The sequence below is a fragment of the Electrophorus electricus genome, chromosome 11, assembly GCF_041902795.1.
Source record: "Electrophorus electricus isolate QZ-2024a chromosome 11, ASM4190279v1, whole genome shotgun sequence".
Taxonomy (NCBI): Eukaryota; Metazoa; Chordata; class Actinopteri; order Gymnotiformes; family Gymnotidae; genus Electrophorus; species Electrophorus electricus.
In genome coordinates, this window is record NC_137507.1 from 14,541,177 (window position 1) to 14,567,147 (window position 25,971).

Here is a 25,971-nt window from a genome sequence, read left to right on the forward strand (position 1 = left end):
ACTGAAATGTTCCTTGCCCCCATTTGTTGTGCAGTGGACATGTGACGACAGATCTGCTGTCATGGAGACATCCTTTCTCCAAGGAAATTAAGTCCGTGTTGCACATTTCAGCAAATCATAATGCAATGATGGACAGTACAAAAGATGAGCAGTCTGTTGTAGGAACAATTACACAACTTTTATCATAAGATAAACAGCAAGGTGTGGGTTATTTCTAAGCAGGAAGACACTTTGCTATAATCACTGTAGGAAGTGTTATATATATATATATATATATATATATATAAAATACTGTGGTGGAAAAGAACTCTCAAGTCTTCTTATTCATGCTTGATTTTTATTGACTGTGAAGATGTGATCTAATTCTCCAAAAGAACCAAAACGAACAGAGAAAGGAAATATTCCATGGTACATTTTTAGAATATTTATGCATTACATTTCTCTGATTCAAAACCAATCAGTGAGCTTGAAAGGTTTAAACCTAAAGAATTTAAATGAAGGGCAGAGGTTTAAAGGTAATAACTGAACCAGTAAATAGGAATGAGACATAATGAAAAAGCAAAAGCAAACAACAGCAAAAAGGCAAACAAACGTGACGGGGCCTCTTTGGCAAATCCATGAAATTTACACAAAAAAAAAGTCAAGCGAATTGGGTATCAGTAATACTCTTTGGGCAACTCATACTTGTGTCTTCAGTCTTCCGTTCATAATTGAGGCGTTTACCAGTCAAAACAAGATGTATGTGGAGTCAGACAAACCTCTTTGCTCTGGGACACATGCATCCAGTGTGTTTATGGTAAGATCCAATGGCTTTAAGATGCAGCAAAAACATTTAAAGCACTCCTCTCTCTCATTCTCCTGCAATGATGAATAATACTAGAGAGAAAAGATGCAGGAAAGAATTTAGTATAAATTCAAAAAAAATAATAATAATAAAGAAAAAATTATATATATAATTTCTCAACACACCTAAAGGTAAACTTTACCAGCCAGGAAATGCAGTCATTTATATATACACACGCGTGTATTTTATATCACCAGTGTACGACTACAACCCAATGGCATCTGTGATGTACACTCTTGTAACTTATGCCTGTAACACCTGAAAGAGTTTCCATTAGAATGTGCCCAAGTTCTGACAAAGAGTAAGTGCATACCCACGAAAGTTCACAAAATGTCAACGCCACTCGTCATCGCCTCCTGGTGGCTGCAGAAGTGCCAGCTCCCAGGCGGTTCACAGTTTTGCTCATGTGTGGAAAGTGCACGGTCGGGGTCCTGGACGTGGGGCCATAGAGGCCCAGGTTCCTGGCTGCCAAGGACTTGCGGGGTGCCTTCATGCAGGGGAAGGGTGAGAAGATTTGCTGCGCTTTGGGGGCCAGCTCCAGGGCGGAGTCCACAACAGGACTCCGCCCCAAAGAGCCGGCCCTGCTCTCGGAGCTGGAGGAGTCAGTGCGGTGGGTGCAGCAGGGCACCATCAGGGCCGGCGGTGATGGCTGTGGCTCCGACTGTGGGATTGGCGAGGTCGACCCCGGCTCAGATGAGGCAGAAGAAGGGGCTTGCTCGGACGACTCCAGCTCTAGCGTAGACAGACGCTCTTCCGTCTCCTTTATTTCGCCCTCTTCCTCACAACCACTGTCCTGCAGGGGGAAGTCCGAGTCTCTCACTTCCACAATCACCTGCGCAGACTCGTCCGTCTTCTCCCGCTCACCTTCCTCCTGTTCCACGTGCTGCTCCTTCACATCCTCCTGAGTCTTTTCATCCCCAGCTAACGGCAGTTTGGGTTCCGAGCTGTCGTCGTCCTCCGGTGACAGCGAATCATCAAAGCCCAGCTGGGCCCGTGCCCGGGCCAGATTCCTGCGATGGGCGCGGACGTGGGCACGCCAGGGGGACTGGAGCCTGGCCCGAGCACCCTGTTCCAGGCTGGGGGTGGACTGGGATTGAGGCAGGGGGCCAGCGTGTCCTCTGGGCCCATAGAGAATACCATTTCTGGAGGCACGCTGGGCAGGTTGAGGCTTTCTCCCTAGTAGAAGGTGGTTGACCACAGGAGAAGAATGGACCTGGGATGTGAGGACACTGGTGGCTGGACATTTGTCTAGAAAAAAAATAATAATAAGAAATCGAAATATACACTGATGATGAGGAGCGGCATAGCAGTTTTACTAACTCAAGACATACAATCCATTGCCGTCGCAATGCCTTAAATCAACAAAAGTCAGATCATTTGCACAGAGAGGCACATGGCCGACCATGATTTACAGAAAAAAGGAATTTCAAAATACAATCTTTAGTGACTTCTCTTCTTAAAATAAATTCTCTCCCCAAAATAAAAAGACCAGAAACAGCCACAGCATGAAGCACTGATGCAGCGAGATCAAGAGAGAAGACTGCCTTCACCTAAAGAACATCCATCAACCCAAAGCCCAGCAAAATCATGATTAGTGAATTACTACAGGAGGCCCGACACCCAAACCCTAAGTGGTCAGTACCAGTTCCATGGCTTGTCTCTTTACTGGCCTGATGAGGGCTAACAGGCTCAGCTTCCACTGGCATTTCTGAGGAGACACGCGAACAGGTGACAAAACATGAGCCTAAAGCAGGGATCCCAAACAGAGTCAACCCTTTTACTGAGGTGGGCAGAAAGTGTTCAGTCTTGCTAAAACCTGAAACACTGGTAAATGGGTCTGTCTTATGCAGCCCAATTTCTGGTCATATCTAACCTTAAGAGAAACACTCTGGTTAAAAGGTTAAAGGTAGTTGTGACAGATTCCTTCAAAAGTTTAAACTGAGGCCCAAAAAAAATGTATTGAGCATTGTTTTAAATTCCATCGCTAATACACACACACACACACACACACACACACACACACACACACACACACACATATATATATATAAATAAATAAAATGTGCATTGATTTATTTAATTAATTAATTTTTACATATTACATAAGCATTCACCAAGCCAAAAATTCCTCATATGCGTAACATACTTGACAAAACCCTGATCCTGCTTACCAGACGGTAATATGAGGGTATTACAAGGGCACTATGAATGCTGACTAAGGCCTCACGTATGCCAAGCGAGAGAGCGCAGGGCTGAGGTCCCGCAGCGCAGCACCTCCTGACCTGTGCGGATGTAGAGCAGGCCGGCCTGCTGCTGCTGGCGTCTCTTGATGCGCGAGTACTGCTTGGTGAGCGCCCTGATGTCCGTGCTCATGCGCTCCAGCATCATGCTGTTGATGGCAGCCTGGTGCTCGGCGCGGCCGGCGCCCACTGCCCCGGGGCTCAGCTCTGCCATGTTGCTGGAGGGGGAGGGGGGTTCACCTCGCTGCTCTGGAGGGCGGGGGGGTGGACGAGGCAAAAGGGGCAGTGTCAGTGGCACCGGATAAAGGGAGACACATTAAGCACTGGAAACATTTCAGGCAGCAGTACTGACGGGGTAAAAATATGGTCTCCACTGACAGCCCGGACAAAAAGAAACACATGCACACACAAGCCTGCACAAAGACCCACAGTCTGCACAAAGACCCACAGTCTTTGGAGACTTCCTCAGATCACCAGGACTCAGATGCCATGTTCTCCCTGCTTGCACCTCAAAAAAATGCAGTGTCATGGTAATTATCGCTTTTGTTTGATAAACGTATCCCTCCGTCTCCTGTTCTGCAGGAAGTGGATTAGAGAACAGGAAAGGGGAGGGGCACTTAATGCAGTAGGCTGCTAGAATACACCAAGAATTACACGTCCACGCCTGCTTTCAGCAAAACATTGGAGAGAGAGCATCAATAGGTTTGCAGTTTTACCTTTTAAGTGCTTTTGGTATCTCTGGATCTCAGGAGCCAGAAGGCCCCCCAATGGTCCCAGGCATCCCAGAGCAGTGATGACAGAGTCCTCATCATCCATATCACCGTCATCATCACTCTCCCATCCATACAGGCCCTGGCTACTATCAGGAAAAGTTCCAAAGTTTACAGAGGAAGGGATCAAAATCATCACAGTGATATCATCGGGGAATGATGGACATCGACTGTTTATTGGTGGCCATTTTATTAAAAATGCTTACTGTAAGAATACAATTCTTATTATTAGTATAAAAATCACTCTGTTCATCTAGAACAAAGACAGTGATCACATTTGTTGAAAATGAGTGTGTTCTACAGAACTAACTGTCCTCTGACATCAAGTAGTACTTCATGTCTTCATGATTTCCCTTGTATCTGTAGAACCTACGATAACCGGTAGCAGCTGGATAATTTAACTGCTTCCAACCAACTCTATTCCTTATCATCCCTATGACCTTCTCTCTCACACACACACACACACACACAACAAAACAGTCAGCTCTACTGCCAACTTCCTGCTCTGTGATAAGGCTACAATGCTGGTGAGTAAAGTGGTGTAATGTTAGCATGCTTTCTCATTCTTCCACACCTGCCATTAGCCTTGACAGGAGCTGGGAAGGGTGTGATGTTGTAGGTGTACTTCTCCCTCAGCTCAGTCAGCTGGGGCAACGGGAAGACAGCCATGGAGTAGACAGTCTGTTAGAGCACGCACACACGCACACACAGATCAGATATCAGTATTAAAGCAAACCTATATTTTTATGATATGCATTTAATGCAAAACTACCATTACTCTATTGCATTCACTTTCCATGGAGCGCGCAATTTTATCCGTGGCAGAGCTTTGACACCACCATGTCCTTCCTTCCCATAAACAGCGCATCTTGGATGTACTACAATCTAATGCACTTGCCCTGTCTTCCATGCATCACAGTCAGGCTGTTTGTCCCTCACCTGCATCAGCTCGTTGGAGTCAATCAGGTTGTGCTCCAGCATCTCCTGAGTCAGGCAGCCCATAGTGCTGTAGAACTCATCTGCAGTTTGGCACTCCTCAATCCTCCTAGGAGGGAAAACAACATTTTGCATTATATATATATATATAAAATCTATCTCTCACAACAGCTCAGCTGTAATGCATATATTCTATTAGTACTGCAGAAGAAAGGGAGTGTCCAATCACTGGCATATAGATTTGATGTGTACCGTGCTGTGAACATAACCAGGTTTTTAAAAGCAGCTGCTGGCTAACTCACTCTCCCAGTTTGGCCCAGATGGCCAGCGCCACCCGCAGCAGCACTTCGGAACCCTCGAAGAAGACAGAATCCCAGATCTTCAGCACAGTATGGTGAGGAAGGCAGGTGGCGAACATGGTGAGGAACCACTGCATGGTGAAAACGTTGGTGAGCGGAGGCTCGTAGCTGCCTGGAACAACACCAGCATGACTGTAAACGATACGGAGAGCTACAGCAGACAGACATGGAGATTTTGGTAGATAAACCCCAACGGAATGTGCGTTCTTTGTGGGCTGAAGCATTTCTTTTTTATATATGTGAAATTAGTAAAGCTTGGCTAAACTGGCTTCACCGAATACTTTAATGTATTTGCACAAATATCATAAGGTGGTAAAAGAAATGGGACACCATTATTTTACCAAGATTGTCAATTTTTTACTTTACTCTACAATTTTGTTCCAACATACTGAGAAAAGTGGAGAGAGAGAGCATTAGTTACCCATAAGGGGCTACAATCAGTGGTAAGAGCATGGCGGGGTAGCCACTCACCTCCACCCGCCCGATTGGCTACTTTCTGTAGGTGGTGGAGGTGCTGAGAGAGTTCTGGAAGTTTCAGCCTCAGCAGGTCCCTGAAGGCGGCCATGTCCACGGACAGAGCCCGCAGGTTGTTGGCAAAGTAGCTGTCGGGGAGCACCTTATCGATCAGATAAATCATCACCTGTAGAGGGCGCAACAAACAACATTCCAATCAGGTCAAAGGGAAGAACGAGTCCGAGGGATGGAGGCAACCGGATGGAGTCACTGACCTTTAAAGCGTCCCCCTCGTTGCCCTCTGTGACCTCTAGGATAAGGGCGGCCAGCACATTGAATCCCTGGCAGTAACCCACGGCCTTGTTCCAGCGCGCGTAGGCTAGCAGTACCCGCTTTAGCACCACGCGGTCCTGCTCTGCCTCCTGGCCACAGTAGGAACTGCAGCCTGTCCTGTGCAGGTCCTGTAGGAGACAACAGCAATAGCGATCGTTAGCGCCATGCACAGCAGGATTGTTTTTGTGCCTAGGCGGAAGGCTGAGACAACACAAAAGGTGCACGGGCTTCGGAAGTAACAATGTAAAAGGGAAATTTAGCAGTGGGGGGGGAGGATGCAGCTCCAGGGAGTGAGTGTGTTTGAGAGGAGAACGGACTTTGCCCTCCTATGAACCGTAAGCTGGAGATGAATCATTTGCCTACAGCAGTGGGAGGAGAGCCCATGCGCTGCCTGTTCCATTACGCGTTTTAAGATGCCACACTGCCCACAGCAAACATCCTGCTGCACCAGACGTCTAATCATACTGATTCCACTTTACACCATCAAATGTCTCAGACAGCAAGACACCAGCTCTCTGCTTTCAGCATTGTGTGTCCAACTCACAATCTAATATTTACATGTAATGCCATGTCAGCCCATTCTGACTGCTTGGGCTGCTGGGCAGAAAAGTATGACTTGACAAATGATTCATGTTTAAACCAAGAGCTAGAGAAGTGCCTTTATAGTTTATAAGCAGGGCAAGAAAACATGAGAAATACCTTAACAATTTGGATCCCAAGAGAGTCATCATCTGGATTGCTGCGGTCATTGAAAGTAAATCTCATGGTTTTCTCCCAGTCTATGGAGATGCTATGGAGGTACTGATCAGCTAGTGTCAACCACACCTAACGCAGAACAAACCAAACTATTTAGAAATAATATTTACCCACATCATACTGAAGCAGTATAGCATGTTACTATACACATACACACAACACCGTCTAATACGCAGAGGCAAGTGGACAGTAAAACAAATGTAATTGTTTTGGCTTTCTACTAAAAAACATTGGATTTGGAATGAAAGTGTAGAAAGTCAACTTCATTTTAGAGGATATTTACAGCTATACTGGGTGAAACACAGGAATCACAACCTTTTTACACAAAGACCTATATCTTAAAGATCAACATAAAGTTTTAATAAAATGACCAGGTTTGCTGCTTGTAAATCCTTTGCTGTTCATGACTGCCTGAAGCCTATAATCCATAAACATTAGTAGAAGATGGTCATCTTCTCCAGAGAAGCTCTGCCAGATCTGCATTGCAGATATTTTCAGTTTTCACTCATTTTGGGGTCTTTCTCATCCAGTGATGTTTTTGCTACAGAAAATCCTTGATGAATGAGGTTCACCTGGGGTGACTGACTTTCTCAGTTAGGAGCATTCCTCTGTTTGGCCCTGAAAAACTCCATACCCATTTTAGTAGTATCTATTCAGTCATTGTTCTTTTGCAAAGGAAAATTTGTAGTCCATTGATTTTTGGGAAATTTGGTTGAATCCGAGATATCTCCATTAATTTCAGGATTCATTATACAGCTGTACAAGAAGAGCCACATCAATAAAGGCATATGAGTCAGTTCCACTGGCAACCACACACCCATGCCAAGTGTGGCTGTATACTTTAGGTCATTATTGTTTTCTATTCTCGAGGCTTATCAGTTGTTTGCACTTCATGGTAAACCCTCATGCTGAGTCCTGCTTTTCAACATGGCAGTGTTTGACATATCTATGTCTACATCCTGGACTGTTTCTCACTAAAGTGCAGGCTTTTGGTCTTCACGGTGAGGGGCAACAGCAGCAGATTCCAGATGCAAATGCCACATCTAGAATCAACTCTAGAGCATTTGTTAGCCCTTTTCTACAAGAACCAGTGATGAAACAACATGGAATCAGCCAACTGTACAAACTCTCATGACCCCCCCCCCCTTGAGGAAGAGGGGGGGCAAAATTAGAGTATGTGGTTGTTGACATACCTTCCTTCTCCACTCTTTGGGGATGCCTGTCGGGAGTCTGGCCACTGCCTTTAAGGCATCATACCACTACAGGATACACATTAGTGAATGCTCCATCCCAAAGCACAAGACAATACAAAAACAAACCTTTGACTCCATGTGTACTATGTCTTAAAAAGAAATGTAGGAGCAGGGATAACAAATACAGCCCGAGTCATAGCAGACAAATGCTTACCTGTTGAAATCCATTTTTGCCCAGTGATGGTTCTAGAGTGAATTTCAACCTAGTATCCACACCTACAAAAGAAAGGGAAAAAACAGTGGCCATACTGTAAAGGTGTATTCAAAGGGAGTGGACAAAATGCGGGAAAATATCTAATGGAAGTAAGTGGTATGCTTTACAAGTGGCTAAATTGCAATTCAAAAGTAATATACATCCACACTTTCAATTTATGATGATGCATGTATGTTTCACTAAAATAGCTGTGTTTATAAAGCTACAAAAAGCTAATAAGAAGTCCATTACAGAAATGAATAAGCAACTGAATGTGTCATGAGATGTGCTGTAGACTATATTTAATTACATATTTAAGACAAGAAAAGCTGTCTCAGGAGTGAATAACAACTGTGAGAAGTTAAGAATATGCCTTAAAAATGACAAGAACGCCGTCCCCTGTAACCTACATTTACATACAATCTAAGCATAGTTGTGGGACAGCCCAGAACTATTAATAGAATAAAAACGTCAAAAATCGATTGTTAAATTGTTCTACTGTATACTGCCAAGATGGCCTAGAGATTATGTGGAAGTGATCCTTTACAGACTACAAATCCAAACATTACCTTCGTTTCCATTATTTTGTTTTATACTTGTACTTGCGTTAACTGTGCGAATGCAGTTAACGCTTCATGCTTGCCTGCGTGTATTCAGGCGCGATTGTAAGTCGTTCTCACATACTCCCTATACCTTACACTACAGTTTGCGTTTAGGACCGGACGTCCTTTTGCAATGGAATTTAAAGCTAAATCGAGAAGGACGGGAAGGAAACCTCATCATTGCATGAAGTGACAAGTTGCCTCATTTTCACCATAAACTTTCTTTTCGAAGACGGAAACCAAGTTGCTCGACGTTTTAGTATCCTCGTCCATGTGTAATGTCACTGCTACCAGACGAAGGCATAACCGAACTGCAGATGCACAAATCTTTTTTTTTTTTAAACAAACAAACACAGTTTTGTAACTGCAGTTGTAAACATCATTTTTAGCGACCGAAGCCGTAGTATTTGAAATAAACCTATAGAGGATCTCGCTGTCGCTGTCCGGAGCGCTGTGGTGCTGATTATCCACTTCCGCCTTTCGTTAAGAAACGACTGCAATATTTTGAGCATTAAATACTAATAATCTGTTGTATATTTAGTCAAACTGGCATAAATGAGAAACCTTAATACACAGAACGCAAAAGGAAAGAAACTTACTTTAATCAATTCTATTAAACCTAAACCTACCAGCAGCCATTGCGCCTCTTCACAAAACGGCAGGCTAACAATCAGTGGAACAGGAAGAACAAACACTAAGCCACATCTGCTAAACATATTCTAATTTATTTGTCCCAGATACTCTCAAATTACGAAGAGAAACCAGTGTCCGTCATAGCATCCAGCTATAGGTTACGGGTAACACACCAGAGTACAACAGACATTTCTGCATTTACACTAAGCCTACTCTCAGCCCTAGTTACAAAGGATCAACTGTCACGATTATTACCTCTGGAACCTCCTACTTTCCACCCTTAGAAAACCTTAAACGAGAAGCATTTAAGAAAGGAAAACACTACAAATATACATACATACATACATACATACATGCATGCATGCATGCAGCAGAGGTGGGTGTAATAAACATAAAATGGTAACGTGAAACCATATCAGGCTATGTAATACATCTAAACGTATCTGATTTAAGGCAGAAAAAACTACTGGGAATACCCCAGTCTATAGGACATCTTACCATTTCAGAAATAGTTTACTTGACTTAACATTGACATTAAAGTAACAGACAAATGTAAGTGAAAATGTAATTTAAAAGTATATAGTTCCAGATTTGTCCAGAACAAAGGTCACCTGGTTCCAGAGTACACAACAAGCGAGGGGCTCTGCGGGAGATACCATTGCGTTTCTTGAGGACATTACTGATGATATTACCGACTCCTCCAGCACTCTGGCGTTTTAAACAAATCTTAGACCTTTTAGAGGAGCCCAACTTGTCCTTCTTCATTTGGAGAGGAATAAATCAATACTCGCAAAAAATGATGTACGTTCTTTATCCACCTTAAAACCTTTGCACTCTCCTTTCTCCAACCTCTTTTGATTCTTGTTGCGCATTTAAAAAATGTCTGAAATGTTTATATTTGTAGACATATACATATTGCTATGATAAGCTATTTAAAAAAATCTAAACGTCCTCTACGTAAGGAAAAATGGCGATCTAATCAATACATCTCACGGTGATGTCTCCGGTAATAAAATCCGTCCGCTGCACCGTTTGCTCATATATTCAACGCGTAATTTATCCTCCATCAATTATCAGATACATCAGAATGTAAAAGGTTAGAATGTATCGTAAATTGATTCGAATTTAAATTAAAATAGGGCTTCCGCTTTCTAAAGGAGCTTGCGTGATGCGAGGAGAAAAGGTGCATCTGCAGCGCGCATTCCGCGGTGATGAACCATGTTGCACACCCACATACGCGTCACACAAGGAGCACGTGGGAGCAGGCGGTGCAGAAAGGCCCACAGATGCAACGGGAGGGAGCGACGCGAAAGAGACCAATAAAAACGGGTGTACACACATGCAAATACCGTGGGCATTTGATGAGTAACCCAAAGCATGAGACTGTAGTGGCACACGTAACTAAGCTTAGCTTTGATTAAACGTTTGCTTAATAATAGTGGACTTAGATACAAATAGGGGTCCAAAGTTATGAAGAATTTCAATTTAAGTAAACATTAGGCTAAGCCATACAAACAAACTCGGTTTGTAAATTAAGTAGGCTGGTTGATGCAATCATTTTGCATCATGCCTAAAAACGTGATTACAGATAAAATACAAAATACAGCTATCGTGCTATCATGTTACACCCCCACCCTTTTATTGCAACTAGCCATACTGCATCTCATAGAGAAAAGAAAAAACAAAAAAAAACAAAAACGAACTGCAGACATAGAAAATGCATGTTCATCACCACCACTGAGGTACACCACCACTGTACCTCAAGATAGCACAGCTGCAAAATCCTGACAATACATAGCTTACCTATAGGGGAAAATCAGACTCTGTGGTTTACAAAAGTGTCACAGACAAAAATAATTTTAAGAAAATTTCTTCTTTTAAATAATCTCTTGTATATTCAAATTCTGTGCATTTCATGTCAAAATACGGAAAAGAACAGTGATCTGGGCTCATCACATTTCATAGCATGAAACCACTAAACTATACTGTCATGGTATGAAACTTCAACAAATGATTATTTCACAAAGAAAGCTGCACATTATGCAACCCAATCAATGATGCTGCCATCTGTAGGCTGCCATCCATTCAGTGATGAGAATACAAACAGAACAAAAATCATACAGAGCTCGACATTTTTCAAACATACTGTACCTGCTTATTAGTGGTTGTGCTGCATGTGGATAAAATGGAGAAGAAAGCAATTAAACAGATTTCTGCTTCATGTACCTGGAACTCTGATTTTTGTGTCCCAATATGAGAAATGACAGACACATTAAGTATTTGTAAAGCGGTGATAGTTTCCACCTACATTAAAGGAACAATAAGTAATTAAGCAAGTAATTTTTCCAATAATAATTCTTCACATTATGAAACCACCATTATAGTCACACCTAGTGGCCTGGATGTTTCAGAGATTCTGTATTAAATCTATTTTAAACATGGCAGCCTCCATATAGGGCACCCACTCTATGAAGCATAAAATAGTTAATTTGAGGTCTACAAAGCAATTTGTTTCTCTCATGTGAACTGCATTTGACATAAAATCTAAAAATAGTAATTTCATAAATTGTTTGCTACTTTTTGGTGTTAAAAATGCCTTCCTTTAAGTAATTTCCCACTGACTCTTGAACACGTCTTTTTTTTTCTACATTTATCTATTCTCAATCAAATGTGAGACAAACTGACAGCAGGCAACATCCTCATTATAGTTATTCAGCCATGACAGTCATTTAGTTTTAAAGCCAAGAGAAAAACAAACTGGCAATCAGCTGGCAAATTAATTTTGACAAACGTCACCAGAGATATTTTGTCTGCAGGAAATTAGTTTGATATGTACTTTAAGCTCAGGAGCCCCAAATCTACCACCGTCTTTTTTTCCAAAGCAAACCAACATGCAAAAAATAAAAACACTCTACAACATGCTTAAAAGAAGACATACACACTTCACACTTTAGACACGAACAGCATAAAATCATGCATCCCAGTCAATCTCTTGAGCACAGGAAATGGATGAAATAAGAAAAATGATTAAGGATTACTTCTTTTTTGGGAGACAGCTTGCAGGCAGGCAGTGACTATGTCACATTTCTTTTGCTGTTTGTGATGGAGTCGGTCCTTCCTCTTCACCTGCCGTACCAGTTTAGCAGACTGAATCCCAATCCGGTACTTCACTTCCTGAATAATCCACTTCAGTTCCTCTGGATCTGAAGAGGAATATCACGCAAAACCTGATCTGATACCTGGTTTGCACTCTCTCAAGTAACAGCGTTGGGCATAGATCAAGGCAATTTAAATGATGCCTAAACAAAGTAGCTTGCGTTATAGGTCAATATCAATTTTAGCTGTCTGAAACAAACAAATGAATAGTCAAGTCAAAAATGCATCTATGCAAACTATGTAAAAAAAATTAAAGTCACTGTAGTAAAAGGTAAAATTACAATGTCCAGTATCTGTTCATTCCAAATCTTGCGAGGCACCTGTTTTTATTTTTTGTAAGTATATCCATTCGTAAAAGTAGTGATCCACAGTGAACCTAGCTTTAAAATGTTTTAAAACACCTTTCAAAAGGGAGAACTTGACTTTCTTTAACGGCCATTATTAATGTGTGTTATGATGCATTATATAAGCATGACTTTCTTCTCTGAGAAAACGCTAAAAGGGCGCTGACCTTTTTGCGCGAGGTACTTCATCTGATGTCTCCTGGTGTGCTTCTCTTGAAGCTCTTGTAGGAAATTTGACACGGTATTACTCCTCCCAAGAAACGCGTCTGAGCTGGACGTTTCGGTGGAACTATCCAGGCTATCCGCACTTACGCGGTTGGTACTTGCATAGGTATCATAAAGTTCCACTAGAAGACGGTCCACAATCGATGCGCGACACGTAGCTCTCGTTTCGTCGTCGTCCGACCGTTCGCTACGTCCGCGCGAGCCCGGCTCCACGCCAGCAGCGTTGGCTGCTCCATTAGACCTCTGAGAGCACTTGGATGATACGGTGTTTAGTGTTGGTGCCCCATACGCGCACTGTAGGCCTACGTCTGGCACAGTGGCAGTAATTGCATTGTTTTTAGAAACCCATTTGTGGAGTGCCGAGAAACCCTCAATGAAGGACGCACCTGAGTTCACGAAAACTCCGCTCTCCTCCTCAGAACAGATGTCACCGTCGCATATGTCAACTTCTTTCAGGTCGAGCTCACTAACCTCCACACTAGACATTTTTGCGAAATGTCCAGAAAACTGTTTTACGCGTTTTGCATTGCCAGCTCGAGCATAATCATTTGCGAGCACGTATGTAACGACAATATATTTTTTTAAAGAAACAAGGAACTGAAGTTCCGGGTGCATTCCATTCCTTAAGCTGGGTTGAACTGTGCCTTCCCAGGCTCTCCTTTCCTTCCTGCAAGCGTCCGAGTGTTGATTGCGCGCCCCTGCAGGAGTGAATAGTACAGCCCATTTCCAAACTTTTTTAGGAGTTCCACAGCAACAGGTGTTGGGTAGTAATTCGCACAGGTGAAATCAGCGCCATAGGTTTATGCGCTCTATGTATTTTTATTCAAACCCAGTTAACATAAACCGGTATTAAAATAAATCAATCGTCAAGTACAGTTAACGGTACTCCTAAATACAGCCTTCTTACAGAATGCAAATCAATTTAATTTATCGTAATTTGGTTAGCTACGTTACTTTGATTAGCTATATGTTTTATTAAGAGATAAAGACGTTTTAAAAAACCCTAAAAGCTAGGCTATAAATGAATTACATGCAAAGTAGCCGTCAGATGACCGGGACTTCCGGTCCTACGCAGCACATGACATGGAAACAGGAAAGTACTAGGCTTCAGCGAAGAAGCATATTTTTCTTAATACAATTTCACGCTTTCTTTAGTCCAAAACGTCCGTCCTAGTAAATCTGCGTGCTTTGAATCTACCGATAAATATGGCCTCCTTTCGATTACGTCCCCGGGCAATGTTTCATTTTGCTCTTATCTGCGTCATTTTGCTACTGAGTAACCTGCCTGTTATGGCCAACATGTACCACAGACCGAACATTGTTTTGATATTGACCGATGATTTGGACGTCTCGATTGGTGGTATGGTAAGTTTGCTATAGTTGTCCTTCGCTCATTGCCTGTGTTCAGTTCTTGGTTTGTGTGATTCTTGATGGGTTTCCTATCCCATAGATTCCCTTAAACAAAACGAGAAAGCTGATTGGTGATGCTGGAATAACGTTTCCAAATACGGTACGTAGAACTGTTGAAACTGTATTTTGCGTGTTATAGAGTACAATTAATTATATACAGAAAAAAAATGTTTGTGGGTCGTTGACAATGTAAAGAATAATAATGTGAATTTTTGTTCACACCTAGTTAATATCTCCACTTCAGTAATGGAAAGCTTCTCGAAATCCTATATAATTCGTTTTCAGCTTGTTTGTGTGCAACGATTTGATAGGCTGTTCCCTGTTTCTATAACTCTGTTTATATTCCAACTCTAAATAATTCTCATTTCAGTTCTAGATATTAATGCAAAATCATTCAGATAGCTTCTGGACCAATTTTTGAACAATACCAAATGTGAATGCCTACACTCACCCCTTCTTTTATCCTTAAGTTTGTTGCCAGTCCACTGTGCTGCCCCAGCAGAGCGAGCATCTTGACAGGCAAATACCCACACAACCACCATGTGATCAACAATACGCTGGAGGGTAACTGCAGCAGTCAGTCTTGGCAGAAGACTCAGGAGCCTGCCACATTCCCGGCCCTTCTGCAGAAATATGGATACTACCAGACGTTTTTTGCTGGGAAGTATCTGAATGAGGTATGGGAATCTTTAGTATTTCTGCTTTTGACTGCCTGTTTATGCAGGCCAGGTTTATCTGAATGGTTACAGGTGATTGCTGTTTTTTCTACATCATGCAGCATTGGCTGCTTAGAGATACTATGATGTCCTTTTGGCGCAGTCACAAACAATGCATATTATGCAAATATATTACACATGTAAATATGGCATATGTTAATATGTATGCAAGGAATAACAGTACATTTTGGTGGATAATTATCCATATAGTGATTTTTGTAGGATCTTATGTAATGTAACTTCATAGGGTTAATGCACTGCTCCACTAAGCTGATCTGAGCTCTGTCTGACTGTCCCCCCACCGTCTCGGCTTTAGTACGGTAACAAAGAGGCTGGAGGGGTGGATCATGTGCCCTCAGGTTGGGACTACTGGTTTGCGCTGGTAAGGATCATGGTTCCATCACACACCCACTAACCAGCATTTCTTTTTGTTTGGGCAGGCTTATCCCAAAATAGCTGTCATTGAACATGTACCAGCTTCTTCATTGTTCTAGCGTACTTTTAAATCCATCAATCTGTCTTTTTACATGAGGGCTTCTCTGCAAGCCCTGTTTAAAAGTCTGCACATGTGCTGTATTTTTAGTATAGTGTATCTGTTTTGGACTTTGTTTATTTATGGGCTTATGAATGCAGTAGCTCTGACTTTGACAGGCATGGGAGAGGCTGGTGATTTAAGTACAGACTGCATGACTTGGAGAACATGACAGACTCCTCAGTCTTTGCCCTCTGCCCTGAGAAAATGTAATCACGGGCAGTCAGGAAAGGAGGACAGCACATTTATTATGTTTATTTAGATCCTTGCATAAATAAATGCTGTTCAAGCCAAAAATTTCCAGTCAACTGGATGAAGGAGAAGAAGCAAGGGATCTTGGTTGCCATTTGAAGACGTGGAGTTGTGCTGACTGTAGGCTTTGTTTTTTAGGGGCTGCTCAGTGGTTATTGACTTCCTGCCTTTGGGAACATATTGTAGATTTTTGCAAAAAAAAATGCTTAGAATTTCTGTTTAAAGAAGTGGAAACAAACCAAAGGAGGTGGGGTTGAGGTGCTTTATCATTGTGCCTGGAGCGTCATCGTGATTATTCCAAGGGCTACATTGTGCTGTGTCTCATACCAGTTCTGTCTTCTTTACTGCCTTCCACAGGAGAAAAACTCAAAGTATTACAACTACACATTGTCTGTAAATGGCAAAGCACAGAGGCATGGGCAGAACTATAGTGAGGACTATCTGACTGATGTCTTGGTGAGAGCCGGTCCTCAAGAATACCAAACCTGGACCACATAATTAAGGACTCAACGATTAAACCAGTGTGGCTGGGGAGAAAAGTGCATGAAGTTAAATACAAATGTTGTATTGTTCAGACAGTCATATTCCATACTTCGCCCTGTCCTAGGCCAACATCTCAATAGAGTTCCTCCAGTACAAGTCTAACTACAGGCCATTCTTCATGATGGTGTCCACACCTGCCCCTCACTCTCCCTGGACAGCTGCCCCTCAGTATGAGGGCCAGTTTCCCAATGTCAAAGCCCCAAGAGATCCCAGTTTTAACATCCATGGCAAGGTACCTAACTGTCTCTGTGTTTCAGATGGACTTGTTGAACAGTTTTCTTCTTCTTCACAGTGTCTTAAATACATCCATCTCCTCTATTAGGACAAACACTGGCTAATCCGACAAGCCAAAACTCCAATGGCAAACTCCTCTGTGGAATTCCTTGACAATGCTTACAGAAAAAGGTGAATGTCAACATCTGTTGCCTTTTACCTGACAAGTTGAGACATTGCCTTGACTTGAGTAGTTTCTGATGTAGGTTCGGTGTTCCAACAGGTGGCGCACTCTCCTGTCCGTGGATGACCTGGTGGAGAAGGTAGTGAAGAAACTGGAGGTTCGGGGAGAGCTGGCGAACACCTACGTCATTTTCACATCGGACAACGGCTACCACACCGGTACACCCAGAGCCAAAATCCGGACTCGCAAGTACAACTGATTCATCCAGCCCTGTTCTACCTCATCTGTCTATAATGTAGTTCTTTGCTCACACTTGCAGGCCAGTTCTCTCTCCCTCTGGACAAGAGGCAGCTTTATGAGTTTGACATCAGGGTTCCTCTGTTAGTACGAGGGCCCAACATCAAGCCCAACCAGACCAGCCCGGTAAGACAGACAAGCTTTGAGGTATTCCAGTCAGTATCATTCCTGTCACAGGATCTTCTACATTCACTTAATGGCCCTTTGAATTTTCCCCCAGTTACTTGTGGCTAATATAGATTTAGGTCCAACTATCCTGGACATGGCAGGGTACAATGCCAATAAGACACAGATGGATGGGATGTCCTTTCTTCCAATTATGGTATGTAGCAGAAGAAAAGGGGAAAAATACAATAAATAAACAAGAAGACCTTTGGGTTTTCACTTTATTAGGTCAGTTTGCATAGCCTTCTGGAATGTTGCTAGCTTTATGTTGATGGCCTTTCCCCTGAGTGGTAAAGGAAGGCTGTAAGCCATCTCCAGGTGTCTGCTTGTGTGTCTCAGATAGGGAAGGGCAATAGCAGCACATGGAGGACAGATGTCCTGGTGGAATATGAGGGAGAAGGACACAATGTCTCTGACCCAGCTTGCCCCATCCTGGGTCCAGGTGTCTCGGTAGGGTGTGTGTGTGTGTGTGTGTGTGTGTGTGTGTGTGTGTGTGTGTGTGTGTGTGTGTGTGTGTGTGTGTGTGTGTGTGTGTGTGTGTGTGTGTGTGTGTGTGTGTGTGTGTGTGTGTCTACACATGCACACTTGCATCTTCAAACTTGCTGAACAAATAGGCAGAGGAAATCCTAATGCACTCTTCACATTCTCTACTCTGACCACCACCTTCACCTTGGTAAACATTTGTGGTTCCCAGATGTAAAATGGTTTTAAACACATTTGTTCCTTTTGTTTAAGCTAAAAACAAAGTTTAAATGTGGAATGGAGTGTGATGTAAGGTATTTATTGTCATAATGTACTGGAGCAATGTGTGTCCACACAGAATTATTCTCCATGGGATCATTTTATTTTATCCTAAATCTTTTATAATCTCTGTCTTTCTCTCAAGGAGTGTTTTCCTGACTGTGTGTGTGAGGATTCATATAACAATACCTATGCCTGTGTTCGCACACTGTCCCAGGCAGCCAACTTGCAGTATTGTGAGTTTGACGATAATGAGGTGAACCAAAATCAGCACATTAACAAATCAAGGCTCCATCTTCAGACAAAAAAACAACAACACTGTTCTCAGCTAATCGCCCCTACACCCCACCTCTCCCACCTGCAGGTGTTTGTTGAGGTCTACAACCTGACAGCAGACCCCTTCCAACTAACTAATATCGCCAAGACCATCGACCAGGAGGTCCTGGAGAGGATGAACCACCGTCTGATGATGCTGCAGTCCTGCTCGGGACAGTCATGTCGAACTCCAGGGGTCTATGACTCACGGTAGGCATGTTATCACTTGTCCATGACACTCTGTACTTCGTGCCAAACCAGACCCACACGTGCATTTAATTTGCACATAAGTAAATTCACCTGCTTTTCACTTGCTGGTCTCCCTTCTGCCAGGTTCAAGTTCCAGCCTCGTCTGATGTTTGACAACCTCAGCCCACACAGGAGCAGATGGAGACAGATGCTGAAGTGAAGACATGGGGGGGAGTGGAAACCCTAAAGACCCCTCTACACCCACCACCTTCATGACCTGCTCAACCCTACTCCCTATCTCACCTCCCCAAAGATGTGCCTGTCTTTCTGCGTGCTTTCTCAGATGGGTGAGGTCATTGAAGGCTCATTAATGATGGGGGCAGTGGAACACTGCCACCCGGCCTACTGGAAACATGCTTGGACTTGGATGCCGTGACTGAATGTTTTTACTTGGTGGCTTTCAACCACTTTTGCCTATGGATGGTGGTGGTAACATCCTGAGACCCTGCTGTTTTTATCATGGATTACCTTTAAAAAAAGTGAGCAGGCAAGGGAAACTACACTTTTCTAAGTAGTTACACTGCAGTCTTCAGAACATGTTAACGTTGCTAGTCTGAGAAAAAGCCTTCTAACCAAGGACCAGTGTTCTCTCTTCAAACTGAGCTCTAGAGATTAAAACCAGGCCCACAATTTGAAACCACACCTCTTCACAGGGGGTGTCCATATTTTACAAATTCACTGTAAAAATTGCATACAGTGGTAGGATGTGGGATCAAAAGGTGTGGATCTGAGCAAAAATCATTAGGCCAAGAAATAAACCAATGTGTTCGCCACTTCATTTTTGCACCTAGTGTGAAATAATGTGAACTACTTTCTATTACAAAATTGTCTATTTTACTATGAGGATGGTGTAGAGGATGTGAGGATATGTTGCTTTGCTTATTAAAGTTACTAAAACAAAACAAGTGGCAAACACCAACCTGATACTTTTTTCCACTTTGGACCGCTAAACTCTGGAAAATCCGTTATGTTCAACCTGTGATTAGCAATATCGATGTACTCTTGGTTTAAACCGTTCGTAATGGACATTATCATGTTCTCATTGCCTTTGGTTGTGTGCAGTTGTAACTGTTTAGTAAATACTTAGTGTAAAAAATGCAAATCGCAGGAGTCAATGTGATGTTTCTTTCTACTGAGGTTTATTCCGTGATAAAAATGACATCATTTTAGCATTTGTGAGTGTGTTCTTGTGTGCCCCCCTGTAGTTCATGTACATATTTATAGATTGTGTTTGGTCAATAAAAACTATTGTAAACTCAGGGTGGTTTATAAGGCTTGGTAAAATCACTTATTTAAATTGGTGCTTTATTTAGAATACAGGGTGTTAGAAAGTGTTCACTTTAGAGCATGAATTTTCTATTTGATTAATTCCCACTTCATCTAAGGTGTGTTAATCTTTGAATCTTAAAATGTGAGCATGGTCTCAAGTAGCTTAGTAAATTGAAGTACATCCTTAATCAATGCTGCGTTAAATGTCATTAAATAAAACTATCAGAGAAGTGCTCCTTTACTTTCTGCTTAAAACTCCCACATATAGTGCATAAACATGGGTCCAGTTTGCAAAGGACAATGAGTGCTAAAAGCAACTAGCGAGGAATGATGAAACCCAAATCACTTACACCAAGTCAACACAGGGTATAAATATTGAAGTTTCTCACAAGCCCAAAGCACATTTATAAAATGCCAAGAAGCTCTCATCTCCAGGCCAGGCTCTCCCTTACTTTTGGGCAGCTGCCTCCCCTGGATGCTAGAGACTTCCACTTCTGTCTCAGGTCCACCTACACAGATGTCCTCGTGTTCATAAGCTTCACTGCTCCAGAACAGACAGGAAGGGCAAGTGGGCGATATCCAGGCCTGAGGGCTCCCTCTGCTGGAGCATCTCACTGATGACCCAACTTACCATGGCCAGGGGGTCACACGCAGGTCATCAACCACCTCTCCGCTGGGCCCTGGTTCTTAAAGCAGCAGCATGTCATCCCAGAAGCCCAGGAGTTCAGGGATGGGTCAATATAAGTGAAGCTCATTTGCACATTGAGGAAAAGAACACTAAGGCACACAAGATTTTTCCCTTGTAGGCATGTTTAGATCTTATTAAGGAAGGACATGCCAGGTGTCATGAGGTCAAGGCTCTGGGTTGAACCACTGGGCTGAGTTCTGAACCACAATGTGAAGGTGTTGTGGGACTGAGCCCTCTGAGGTTCAGAAAATAGGTGGTTTTTGTTTTGTTTTTTTATGATGAGGTAGTGATCTGAGTATGGGAAGACAGGAGAAATCTTTGATGTAGATGCTTTGTAGACAAGCAGTAGCATATAAAGGGAAAACTTGCAGAAGTGTATTATTTATTATTTTTTAAGAGTCTAACATGGGTATGTATTGCAGGGAGGCTTGGCTGGGCTGGTCAGTGAACTAGCCATATCACTCTGGGTATGTACTGGAGCCCAGGTCTATCACCCCCTACCTGCGAATACCAGGCCTCTCACTTTGAAAACACATGGCTGTAACTTCACTATTGCTGAGGCTGCATTAAAAAACTGGACCAGGTACCCTACACAGGCAAGCTACATCACCTCAGCCCAGCAGAACAAAGCCCTGGACAGGTGGGGAGGGTTCCTAAAGCTTGGTAACGGGAGGGACTTTACATCACAATGCATTCATGTTTATCTGTACAGACCTTGGCTGGCTGATAATTGGTACTCCCTCTTACCTGTATTTCTGCCCTGTGGGGACCTTAGTTGTCATAGTTGTGGGGCTGGCAGTAAGTTTGCTTTCAGGTAATGAATGACTTTACATTTACCACAACTGAAAAATACTTCTAAGTAAAAAGATCATGTTCATGCTTTTCCCCTTGTATTCTACCTACACAGGGGGTAGACCTCTAAAACTGCAACCAGGGCTGACAGTAGTGAAGGAGGATTTAACCTGCTACAAACTTTACAAAACTCTAAAGCAGAAGGTGGGTGTGAAGTTTATATTTTATCTTTGTCTGTTTAAATTTTTGCATGTTATTTTATCCTTACTTCCAGGCCACAAGAAACGCAGATAAACTTGACCTGGTTGGGAAGTATGAGAAGAAATCTGGTAACACCAACCTTGCATTTTGTGATGTTGAGTTAGACATCACAAAATATCAGTCCCGTAAAACCCTTACATAGGACACTTGTTTTGTTTTTACAGTGAAGACATCTTATATTTGTACAATAAACCATCACTTTTTCCACCTTTCAGCATTTTAACTGATAGAGTACCTTAAAATACACATGAAACCAGGAAAGATATCGTCTTAAAAACACATTTCTGTAATTGCTGCGTTCCACCATCATAAATATAGGGCAGTTATTTACAAGAAATGTTAGTTTTCACTTGGGTAGAATGACACTTTTACAATGACATGCAATGTACATAAATGAGGCCACCCTAAACAAATTATATGAATAATTTCTATGTTGTGACCCTTGTTTTACCAAGGATTATATCTAGCCTAGTCCTGAGCACCCTGATATATACTGTATGTGAAAAGAATATAAAACACAACATGATAATTATTCAGAACTGTGACACTGGCACATCAAGGTTTTTATGAGATAAAAGAAAAATACACCATCATTTACGCCAATAGCCTTTTGATCTTCAAACGCTTCTGATGTCTAAATAAAGTTTGTGTTTTTGTCCTATTTTTTGTATGAGAAGCTGAGGCACTAGTGTTCGGGGTCATAATATCGTTTTTTTCATCGCTCTATTTTTCCTAAGAAACTCGAGGCCCAGAAATGGACCTCGAGTTCCTTAATTACAAACTCCCATCGATCAACAAACTTTCGGACCTTCACAGGGTCGGTGACATCTCTGTTCTTCATAAAAGCTGTTTTTAAGCGTTCCCTGAAGTATACAGTGCCTTTTGGGTAATCTCTTCCAAGATAGAGAAGCTTTTAGATCAAAACAAATAACAAATAAATAAAACACAGAAGTATAAATTAGTTGATGCTAGGATATATTCAAATTACCTTATTCTTGTACAATCTCATAACTTCTCCCCTCAGTGGGTTGGTCTTTTTTTTTCAAAACCAAGAGAAAGATAATTAACAATTAGTGTTCATGATGCATTTCCTACATTCCTATACTCTAACGAACGTTGGTTTTAAAAACCATTAGTTAACTAGCGTTAGCTATCTAGCTATGTTGTTCTTACTGCTTATACTTGATGCTTAGTGTTTTCACCAGATACCTAGCTAGCTTAGCCTATGCGAAATACTCTGGGCGTTAGTACCTGCTATATGATGTGAATAACTAATATATTGTGGAGTACTGCGATTAAAAGCAATAGTAAATTCACTTGTGTCTCTGAAATATTTATGTATGTGCCACGAAACTTATCATGAGGTTGTAAATACTCAACTCAGTTTCAGCACAAACGGTTAGTTTGTTAGCTAGTTAGCTAGCTAGTGTTTTCCTTTCTGAGAATCACGTGGACAATATCTGTCTGAACAGATAGATTGTAGATTGAAATGTGTTACTCTTAAAATAAAATAAAAAAATTCTGCAAGTTATATCCTTGCACGTACTCCTTTCTCTAGCTCAATGCTTAAGGTACTTGACTTGTAATCGGAAGGTTGCTGGTTCAATCCCACCACTGCCAAGTTGCCACTTTTGGGCCCCTGAGCAAGACCCTTAACACTCAACTGCCCAAGTTGTACTCAAGTCATAATTGTAAGTCGCTCTGGATAAAAGCGTCAGATAAAACAACGTGTGAGAGAAGGGAAAATCACGTGACATAATTGGTATTGACTGCACGGCCTATAAAGCAAATCATATTTAGAGACGGTCGCAGAATCCTTAAGGTGTAGTTACGTAACAGCGCGAGTCTGGCGCAATAATGTGCGTCTTTGATAAGTTTTCTTTCGGAGAGATTCCATCATCATTTGGCACTCGGTGTTTACAACGGAATACAGCGCTACAGTGTTTAGCTAGCTTTTATATTACTATCCCAACGATCAACAGTGATCTTATTCGAATATTTTATTCAAATATACACAAACAGGTAAGTTTTGATTACATTTAATAACTTCAAATATCTATGCTGAAGTCCTAGACTTAAGGGTCCCTTGCTTCTGTGCTACAATTATCTAATGTTCTCACATTCTTTATTCTTTTAGATACCAACATGAAAGGTGGTTCATTTGGTAAGAACTGCTCCTTCCTGGCCCCACAGAATGCCGTGGAAGGTCATTGTCGCTTTCCTAAGATTGTTGGAGGTCTACAAAAAAAGGAGAAAACCCAGCATATGGCAACAACGACGCCAGCAACCAAATTCCCCAAGATCCAAAAGACCTCTAACAAGCTGTCAGTGATTATACTGAACGATATGTTTTTGGCAAACCAGGGCATGGCTGAGAGTTCGGTGAAGGACCCAGATGTTAAGCCTTATGTCAGATATGGAGAAACCTCTTCAAGGAAACAATCAAGTCACTTTCTGCCAGTGATAAGACGTCACCATGAAGAGATAGCTGCACACAGTGGCCGACCTGCAGCCCAGAGATCACGTGGGGTCCCCAACACTTCACTTCAGCCACATGTGATTGCCATACCCTGTGATGACCAGTTCAGCAACAGACTAAAGCATCCCAGAACTGGCAAAAGCCATCGCAATTACTTTTAACAGGCCAGGCGGAGTAGGCCATGAATAAGATTCAACTAAAGACATCCCACTAGAGTAAATGACACTTATTTTATGGCCTGAAGATGGACTGATTTCAGCAGATGGACTGATTAACTACTGATTATCAAAAATAGTCAGGAATGCCCCAGCTTGGCACAGAAGTGACAATTACTTCTAAATTTTCTTTTGTCTTGCTTTCAATGACAATATTAAACTTTGTAAAGCATATAAGTGCATTTGGTTTCTTTCACTAACCATGTACACAGTTTTAAAAATAAGGGAAAATAAAACCCAATACATAACTAAGCGAAAATAATAAAGGTACTAGAATAAATTTAGGAGGAGATCAAATAATGTTGCTTTAACCACTTGCAATGGAATTAATATTTGACTTAATGGTTCCAGCCAATTACATTAGCAAGGAGGCCATACTCAAAGACACAATCATGGTGCACAGGCTTGTTCACGATCTGACACAGATTGTGCAGGTTTCTCAGTTTTAGAAGCCAGGATGAAGTCTGAAGGAAGTTGAGGTGGGGGAGCATTACTTTGAAGCCTGCTATCTGGTTCATGATAAGCCTGTAAAGTTGTTCCTAGATGTATTAGGGGCATGTACTAGATTAGAACCATCACAACGCTACTCTGAAGGAACTAATCCGCTCACCGACCTGGCCACAGAGAAGAACATTAGTACAGTGCCATAGTCCAGGGAAAATAAATGTGTGGGGTTTTTTTTTAATGATTGTTGATGAGAGCATGAATAACTCATTTCAGATGATATGCAATTAAATCATTTGTGCCTGGCTGTATATTGTTATTGAGAAGCATGAATAGGTATTCGGGAGAGTATACATCAAGGAGGAATTTCAAAAAGCAAGATTTCTAATTAGCCAGATTGGCCACATCCCCCCCAAATCGGGTACCTGGAAAAGTATTTTGACTTTTAACTTCATTTTTCTATCGAATGTGCGCAGTCAGGTAGAAATTCAATGAACGCAATATTACAACAGAACACTGTTCATTTTCATTAGATGGAAAAATGTTGACACCCATGCCGTTTCAGGGGGCTAACATTTTGAGTGAAGCATTGCAATTGGGGGGGTGTCTGTTTATTTTTCAAAGTAAAAGTTCTCGATTGGACCGTTGCTCAGTAGATGGTGTCCCTTCCCACAGACATACAAACCCTGTCACATGTCTGAATATTAATGCAAAATAATTAAATGCCACCAGAATCAAAACTCAATGCATTTACAGCATTTACATTGCTGGTACTTGGAAAGTATACCACTTACAGATTCATTAAATTCTCTATTTAAACATCTGTTCATTTTAAGCATTTGTGAACCTGAAACATTTACAAGAAACCCAGGCAATTATTTGCTGTTCAAAACCATGAGATCTGAATGGAATACCAGCCACTGGGTTGAGTAAAGAGAGGGTTGATGGTCAACTTATGCCACAGCCCAGAGAACAATTAGAGCTCTCAAGCTGGTGAAGAGCTATTATACCTGCTTGGGGCATTTCTGACTCTCAGTAATACAGAGAGTTCATCACTATATTAAGTTAATGCAGCTTGCTAAATTGCTTCATCATGCTTATCTTACAGT

General features: G+C 42.0%; 2 protein-coding genes and 1 long non-coding RNA gene across 12 annotated transcripts; 2 read left to right on the top strand and 1 right to left on the bottom strand.

Annotated features, from left to right (window-relative positions):
• Positions 1 to 301: 301 nt before the first annotated feature.
• On the bottom strand, positions 302 to 14,064 carry tbc1d30 (TBC1 domain family, member 30). Of its 9 annotated transcripts, none has more exons than XR_014125865.1 (15): positions 13,040 to 14,064; positions 12,411 to 12,575; positions 8,099 to 8,160; positions 7,885 to 7,950; positions 6,635 to 6,760; positions 5,878 to 6,063; positions 5,621 to 5,789; positions 5,093 to 5,261; positions 4,794 to 4,899; positions 4,429 to 4,535; positions 3,801 to 3,943; positions 3,127 to 3,333; positions 2,487 to 2,552; positions 970 to 2,092; positions 302 to 876 (listed from the first exon to the last, which is right to left on the bottom strand). XR_014125865.1 is itself a non-coding variant. In XM_081722854.1 (15 exons), exons 1-14 carry the CDS (start codon positions 13,710 to 13,712, stop codon positions 1,191 to 1,193), a joined length of 3,147 nt encoding a protein of 1,048 aa, XP_081578980.1. In that variant the 5' UTR covers positions 13,713 to 14,064; the 3' UTR covers positions 302 to 876; positions 1,158 to 1,190. The 9 variants fall into 9 exon arrangements, 8 of the variants coding, with proteins under 8 accessions (XP_081578980.1, XP_081578981.1, XP_081578979.1 ...); XM_081722854.1 differs by having other exon boundaries at positions 1,158 to 2,092; XM_081722855.1 differs by having other exon boundaries at positions 302 to 2,092; positions 3,801 to 3,940.
• A 98-nt stretch (positions 14,065 to 14,162) lies between these two features.
• gnsa (glucosamine (N-acetyl)-6-sulfatase a) lies at positions 14,163 to 19,973 on the top strand. 2 transcript variants are annotated; one of them, XM_027015846.3, is made up of 14 exons: positions 14,163 to 14,462; positions 14,548 to 14,607; positions 14,978 to 15,184; positions 15,540 to 15,605; positions 16,365 to 16,463; positions 16,615 to 16,782; positions 16,873 to 16,955; positions 17,047 to 17,165; positions 17,267 to 17,370; positions 17,465 to 17,566; positions 17,749 to 17,859; positions 18,296 to 18,406; positions 18,515 to 18,675; positions 18,799 to 19,973. In XM_027015846.3, the coding sequence occupies exons 1-14, from the start codon at positions 14,304 to 14,306 to the stop codon at positions 18,872 to 18,874; spliced, it is 1,626 nt and encodes a 541-aa protein (XP_026871647.2). In that variant the 5' UTR covers positions 14,163 to 14,303; the 3' UTR covers positions 18,875 to 19,973. The 2 variants fall into 2 exon arrangements, with proteins under 2 accessions (XP_026871647.2, XP_081578998.1); XM_081722872.1 differs by lacking the exons at positions 17,465 to 17,566; positions 17,749 to 17,859.
• A 1,201-nt stretch (positions 19,974 to 21,174) lies between these two features.
• Positions 21,175 to 24,553, top strand: LOC118241753 (uncharacterized). Its single transcript, XR_004776344.2, has 4 exons — positions 21,175 to 21,311; positions 21,384 to 21,485; positions 21,579 to 21,667; positions 23,862 to 24,553. It is a non-coding gene; the product is annotated as an uncharacterized LOC118241753 (long non-coding RNA).
• Positions 24,554 to 25,971: the final 1,418 nt, after the last annotated feature.